The 7,309-nt window shown below is 39.1% G+C and overlaps 1 protein-coding gene across 7 annotated transcripts in view; it reads right to left on the bottom strand.

Moving 5' to 3' along the window:
- Positions 1-7,309, bottom strand: part of ASCC3 (activating signal cointegrator 1 complex subunit 3) — a 567,052-nt gene that overhangs the window by 528,120 nt on the left and 31,623 nt on the right. For all 7 annotated transcript variants that reach the window (XR_003093256.1, XM_006020463.3, XM_025200058.1 and 4 more), the window contains exon 3: positions 1,717-1,867. Coding sequence is in view for 6 of the 7 variants with exons in the window: in XM_006020463.3 (XP_006020525.1) it covers positions 1,717-1,867 (151 nt within the window). In the remaining variant the exon portion in view is untranslated. The remainder of the gene's footprint in view (positions 1-1,716; positions 1,868-7,309) is intronic.

Genomic DNA, 7,309 nt, shown 5'->3' on the forward strand with positions numbered 1-7,309 from the left:
AAACAAAACACCGGAAGGCTCTTAAATTGTTTTTTCTATTGCAAGAACAGAACATCACCATCTTCCTAATTAAAGTTCCCTCTCACTTTAAAATATTTCTAAACCTCTTTCAAATCACTATTTCAGTCTTAGTTTTTTTCCATCAGAACAAAATATACAGTTGTTCACTGAAATATTTCCTTTTTGCTGAGCATTTTGAACACCATTCTACAAGTTCTCAGTGAAGATTTTCTTCTCTTTCCTTTAATTTGTTCAATGCAAAGCAACACCCAACTAATTCTTCTCTAAAGGAAAATATCATGTGCAAAAATCCACAGACTTTGAAGGTTAAAGAGAACCCCTTCCTGTCTAAACAAAAAATGGTGTAGTTAATCTTGGTAAGTAATCTGAGCATATAAAAGGGACTAAACCCAAGGAGTGGATTTAGGAAACAACAGAATAGCTAGCTTGTGACACTGAAATGGTGAATCTCAAAAAATTAAATCTTAGAGTATTCAAATAGCTTCAAAAGGAATTAAAGTTGTATTTATCAATGCTGATTTTGAATAATTGTGTAGAAACTTTACTTTGACAAGTCAGTGAAACGACACAACATTAAAATCAATAAACTTAGATATGCTTGAACTTTCTAGCACAAAGAATACACTATCTGTTACCACACAGAAGACCACAGTTCTGATCATGAATAATCTGAGGAGGTCATTCTGGAAGTTCTATTTTATGCTGTTCGTTATTTCCATTTTGCTTTAAAATTTTCTTTTTGTTAACCCTTTGTTTTCCAAATTTGGTTTATTCAAGTTAATTTTATACTGTAAGCAGTAAAAATATTTGTAAATCAATCTAGTCACATATACCAATAGGGCTGCCTTTTGAGATTTCTGAAACATTAACCAGGAAAGACTGAACTGCCATCAAACTTTGGGAAATAACCTTATTTATGCAACTGCTATACCAATAATGATAAATAGTGACCTCTAAATAAAACCTGTCTTTGAGCCTTATGCTGACAAGAAACAATGAATTGGGAACTAGTGAGCTGAATTCTATATACAGTACTTGTTGGATACATTTTCAACCAAAAATAAATAAAATCAACAAAATGAGTTCGTACTATAAATCAAGTTTTCACAAATTTCATTCATTATTAAAATATTTTCAAGGTGGTTTCATTGTGAAAGAATGGAAAAGTGTTTATGTTTTTTATATCCCCCTAACTCTTCAACACATACATAGGCGCACACACTCTCAAAATTATAGAAAACATGTTTTTTAATTATAGAAGGAATTGTTTTGTTTATTTAAACTCTATATTTTGCCCCTACAGGCCTAATTTTAATATAACAATGCTATTTGGAAATCTGTCCTTATTATACAACAACTGCTTCTACACTGAACTCAGCACCCCTTAACTTGTTGCTTGTATACCAATACACCAGAAAGAGCTGTACTTTCAGTTACTATTTGCTGACTGAAGCGTGACAAATGACAGCACACAAAGCTAAACAGAAACAATGATAACAGGTATAAAACTAAGTTGAATTTAAAAGGAGATACTGGGCCAGACTGACTTATATGTGCATGTACAACTCAGACTGACATGAGTGTCCAGAATACTGGACACCAGAATTAGACCCAGAGTACAAAATAAATATATCAACATGTAATTATGTATAGGTGCTGCTGCTGTTATTAAGTTATTAATAAATTAAGACTTACCTATTTGTTTTGCAGACTGCAATATAGTTTTCAAATCCCCATTTACTGATTGGTGGTCTTTCTTCTCCAAATTGTCATTTACAAATTTCACTATTTTCTTCCAGGTAAGATCAGACTTCAGTAACTGCTCATGTAATTTTGACCTTTTAGTCTGAAAACAGATTCAGACAATATTTAGACAATAGTAAGACAATATTTTTTTTAAATACTTTTTGTTTTCAAATAACAGGGAATTCCTAAAAAGCAAGCACACATCCCATACACAAAACATTACTTGGGACAAATTACCTGCAATAACTCCATTTGCATTCAGTGTTCTTACAGCAGCAGGAAAGAACAGCCAGTGCTCTACCCCTCCTACTCAACCCCCTTGAACCTGATCTGAATTGCCTACCATTCATTCCCACCTCCCAAATATTCCCTTCCATCACCACTGCCACTACTCCAACTCAAACATCCACACGTTAAATTTATTCTTTTTTTGTTATAATAGTTTACATATTTTTGCTATTATTCAAGAGAACAAACACTAAACCCGCACATACACACCATACCACACTGGTAGAGGCAGACTAGCAACGGGCCTACTTTAATTTTAGATTACTGCCAAAGGTTTTGATTCAAACTGACAGTATTATTTAGGTTTGATGACCTCTAGAGCCCCACAGGTAAACTGAAAACTAGCTGGCTAGCAACCTTTTTTGTCACCACACATATGTTGTAATCTTGTTTGAAGACTAGAGTTAAATTGTGATAAGGACCTACATGCCAACGTTACTTCTCTAAAGGGGGAGTAGGTGCCATGTAAATAGCTGGATGCAGCAACTGATGTTTACCACTGTAAGAAAACTCACTATATATTTATATAGAAATCTTTCATCCAGGAAACTGGACGGCCTTTGGGGATAAAGCAAGCCATTTTAGAGAGTGGCTTTCCATAGATCACAATGGATTCCTATGCCTAAAAAGTTAGAATTTGAAAGGACAAACAAGAGACATTTTTCACTCATTTTAATGTTAGCAATTTGCAACAGCATCCTATTACTAAATAGCTCACCTGAAAGACTCTAAAGAGAGAGACTTAAACAAACAGTTACTATAAATCTTTTAATAAGGATATTAATTGTTGTATTTATATATATATATATATATTTATATAATATTTATATATTTATATAATATTTAATGCATTTGAATTCATAGTCCTTTCCTCCACTCCAACTAGGAAAAGTTTTAAAACACTGAACCTCTTTACGCTCATTTTATAATATATTCTTCATGTTTTGTTTTTATAGTCTCAGAGTCAGGCCATCAATACAAACATTTTGTATGTACACATTTTGACGCGTGATGATCACATGCTATTTTTCAGGAGATCCCTGCCACACCCACTACCCAAGTACAGGCCTGTCCAACTAGCAGCCAATGGGGGCATTAAGTTGCTGCCTCCTGGCTTCTGCTTTGCTGTTGCTTCCTCTATAGCTAGAGCTGCAACAGCAGACAGGTGCCACAGGCTCTCCCTCCCTCCTGCAGCTACTGCTTCACGGCCCCACCCCAGGAAGTAAGAGCATGGCGTAGGGAGTGGAGGGCAAGTGGTTCGGGGGAGGTCGGGGAGGGGGAACCGCCCACACAACATAGTGGCAATGGGCAGGATGGAGCTTGTGCATGATGCAATAGCAATGTGGGGGGGAGGCGGGGGGGAGGAGCAGCCCATGCACAGCAGAGCAGCAAACACAGGGGATGTTTGCATGCAGGTGCACAGGGTGGAAATCCATAGTTCACCCTGGTATGGCCTGCACAGGACAAGGCCTTCGCTGGTACAGCCACTTGGAGGTTGGGCAGCCCTGCCCAAGATTGTTAGTGATTAGTTGATAAGCAGCTCATTTTTTCTCATCCTTCATATTCAGTATCTTATGTATACAACATGATAAGAAATGCTGCTCTGAAAATGGAATCAATCCTACCATGGTCTTATCCTCATGGGGTCTTTTTATGGCATCGAACACCAGAGTAAGGACTGCTTTTACAATTATTATGTTAACCTCTACCCGTTAGGGATCTGCCTAACTTGAGGAGGTGGTCAGCCGATTTCACAGGGAGATTGCAGGGCTTGCCTCCATATTCATGCCCCCCACCATGCCTCTGATTGACCAAGGGGCCCCAGTGGTCCCGCCTCTTACCACTGATAAGCTCTTAGAGCTTTCCTTCATGCGGCCCTGCCCCCTGCCACTGATTGGAGAAGGGGGATGGGATCACGACAGACAGCCCTCTTGGCCAATGCTGGGAAGCCAGCATTTTATTTTCAGGAAGTGGGTTTTTCTTTCTTTTCCTCACAGCTTTTGGGGGTATTGTTGGATTTTGTGATTTCCATAGGTCCCTATCTACAACACCCTGCAATGTTTATGGCTATTATCCCAATTTTACAGACGGGGAACTGACATACAGGGAGATTATAGTAAAAAAAAATCCTATTTCAGATGCCTCAATGGTACACAATAGTTACCATTACTTCATATAAGTCAATGACACCTGTGCAAATGACATTCATTCAGCAACAACTGCTAAGTACACTTGTAAATCAAACCCAAGATTTCTCAATGTAGGTACCAAAAATGAAAGAAATTTAACTAGAGCTGCAAATTTCAGTTTCAATGACTTGCCAGGCATCACATAGCTGCACATTTCAGTTTCAATTAGCTGAAAATTACAAGTGTCAATAACTTGCCAGGTATCGCATAGGATTTCCATAGCAAAGGCAAGGATAGAATCCAGTTCTCAAAGGCAACAGTCAGCTACCTTAACCATACTTCCTCTTACTGCCAGGCTCTGCTTCACTCACTAGGTAACCTTCATTTTTCTCAACAAATGAGACCTCTCTACTAAGTAACAGCCTTCTCCTCTATACAATCTTGAGTCATTCCCAGAGCATGTCCAGGCTATAGATGAGATGGGGACCTGCATAATAATGAATTTACACAGAAGAAACAGATATTAAAGGTTGCCCAAGCATTCTGGCATTTCATAACTTTTAAGTGCTTGACTCTAAAACCTTAGTAGTGTAGTTCAAATGCAAGTGCGCTGCTTTTATCGGGGAATGAGAGTAGAGGAAGGAAATGTACATTCTAAAGTTTAAGCAAACAAGCCCCTCCGCTCCAAAAACACAGAAATTCCCTCACACGATATCATATTGCCACTGATATTTTTTTTTTGTAGGATAGAGGCCTTTAAGCTCATCACACAGACCATTGTCATTTTAGGTACAGGAGTAACCAATACTGGACAGTGGCATAGGGTGTCATCCTTCACATAGGTTAGCACTAGAAAAGGATGAGACCATTTTTGCTAGTGGATATCACAGATTTGCTGACAGCAGAGGAATGGCAAGACAGAAATTTTGGCTTCAGTTCTGAGGGAAAAAATTGTGCTTCATCAGTCACTGATCCCTCTGACCTACCCCCTACAACTCTTTTCCCTCCAGCATGTCCTAGGCCTCTTTTCCCCAACACTAGCTCCTAATTCCATTCATCCTTCCACTAGATTTGTGTTTCAAGGATGACATTCAAGGAGCATTTGTAAAGGAGCAGTGATACTACCTAGAAGTAAGGGACCCCAAAAATACTAATAAATATATAAATATGCTTAGTATTGAGATTCTTCTATGACATCCACCATATACTTTTCTTACCTAATTGGCTATCACATAAAGTGCTTTCTAAGATGTTCCTCTGACTTGTGCCAAATTGGTTATTTTTGACTCTGGGTTCACTGAATAGATTCTCTTTTAATGGTTCACTCAGCTGTGTAAGTAAAGCATCCCAAAATTAAAAGGAATAAAGGACTAAAATCTGATCTGTTAAAGCAGCAAATCGGAAATTACTTGAAGTTCAGAATGACTTGGTATTATTATTACAGGTGTAAATGAAGTTTGAATACTTCAGTGTTCTGTTGTGCATGAGAATCTCATAGATGACATCTGAATATGCAGGGTCTCAGATGTTAATTTGTTTTTTAAGGTATGCAGGTTGTAGCCATATTGGTCTAGAGGCCTTTTGCAAAAGGCATCTAGACCAACACAGCTACAATCTAAACACCTGACACATGGAAAATATCAATTTTATGCAATTTTTTTAATGAAAATTTCATAATTTTACAAGGAGGAAGCAAGTTTTACCACCTGAAACCCAAGACCCTGCTCCTGCCTTTATTCAAGGTAATTTGCATTATCACAGAGCCCAGAGATACCTCACCACATAAGAAATTCCTGCCCAGGAGAGCATTCCATTTTTTTACTCTTCTGTGAAGTATGAAACATCATAACCAGAAGGAAATATGATTCTACATCCTGCCTGCTACCAAACAACTTCAAGATGAACAGCCTATTCCAACTTTTCTCTGACCCTAACCTGCATAAACTGAACTGCTCCAAACAGCAGATTTTACTATACCTGTAACTCTCCTATGAAATATGAACTTTCATTTCTACGTAAGAGAACTTTTACAATCTTTTCTCCTATGCCTGAAGAAGGTGGCTTTCAATTTTTTTTTTTTTCTAAAAATCTAGTTGGTCTAATAAAAGCTATCACCTCTACCATGAGTTCTCATTTGTTTTTGAAGCAATTTGCTCTGAAGAAATATAATCCTGCTCAGTAATACATGTGATACATGATGCATTCCTTGTTTTTTCATCTTATAATTCTAGAGGTTGCTCACCTTGCATACACACTGTTACTTCTACTCCTGATTACCCATGACTTGAGCTCTATTATGTTACAGTACACACAAGGATTTTGGCCAGGATGAGTTCCCCAATGTGTTATGTGTCACAACCCAAAGTTGTGGTTTTTCTTGTTTGTGTGTCCTTCGGCATCGCTAAATCATGTTCCCGCCAAATTGCAGCTCTTTTGAACGGTGGAGTGTTCTGTTGCAATTAAAACCCCGCGTGCAGGAGTTTTTCCCGCCAGTTCTGTAGCTTTCTTTGCATAGTGCATTCCTTTTGCATTATAGTGATGCACGATGCAAAGGAGTTCCTGCCTTTTGTATTTAGATTTGTGCCACATTATTGGCCGGTTCTAAATGTAGGCATACGTGGCGGCTAGCTATTGGCTTGCTAGCCGTACAAAAGGCTTGGGTAGTTTCCGCCCAAGTCGGAGAGAGAGAAAGCATGTGGAGTTCGGAAAAGGAGCGTGAGGATTTCTAAGTGCTGCTGATCCCTACGAACCCAGTTTTTTCCTTAAGAGGGCAACAGAGGTTTAATTTGTCGAACCCACGGAGCTTCAACAACTCCGGGGCACCTATTTACCGAACCCTTGGAGCCTTAACAACTCCAAGGCACATAACCTCTAGCCTCTCCCCGTCGCTGATCGCAGTCCAGACGTATCCCTATCCAAAGGACCCAATTGTCGAACCCACAGAGTCTTAACAGCTCCGGGGGACCTGGGAACCAAGTAACCCACGGAGATACAGCTGCTCCGCGAGAACGAATTATTGAACCCGGAGCCTAAACCACTCCGGGGTCAAGGAACCGAGTCTATTAGAGTCCTCCACCGAGAACTCAAGCGGAGCTGTGCCTGGAAAGCTGACCAGCCTACACCGC

This window comes from Alligator sinensis, unplaced genomic scaffold, assembly GCF_000455745.1.
Source record: "Alligator sinensis unplaced genomic scaffold, ASM45574v1 scaffold145_2, whole genome shotgun sequence".
Lineage (NCBI taxonomy): Eukaryota > Metazoa > Chordata > Crocodylia > Alligatoridae > Alligator > Alligator sinensis.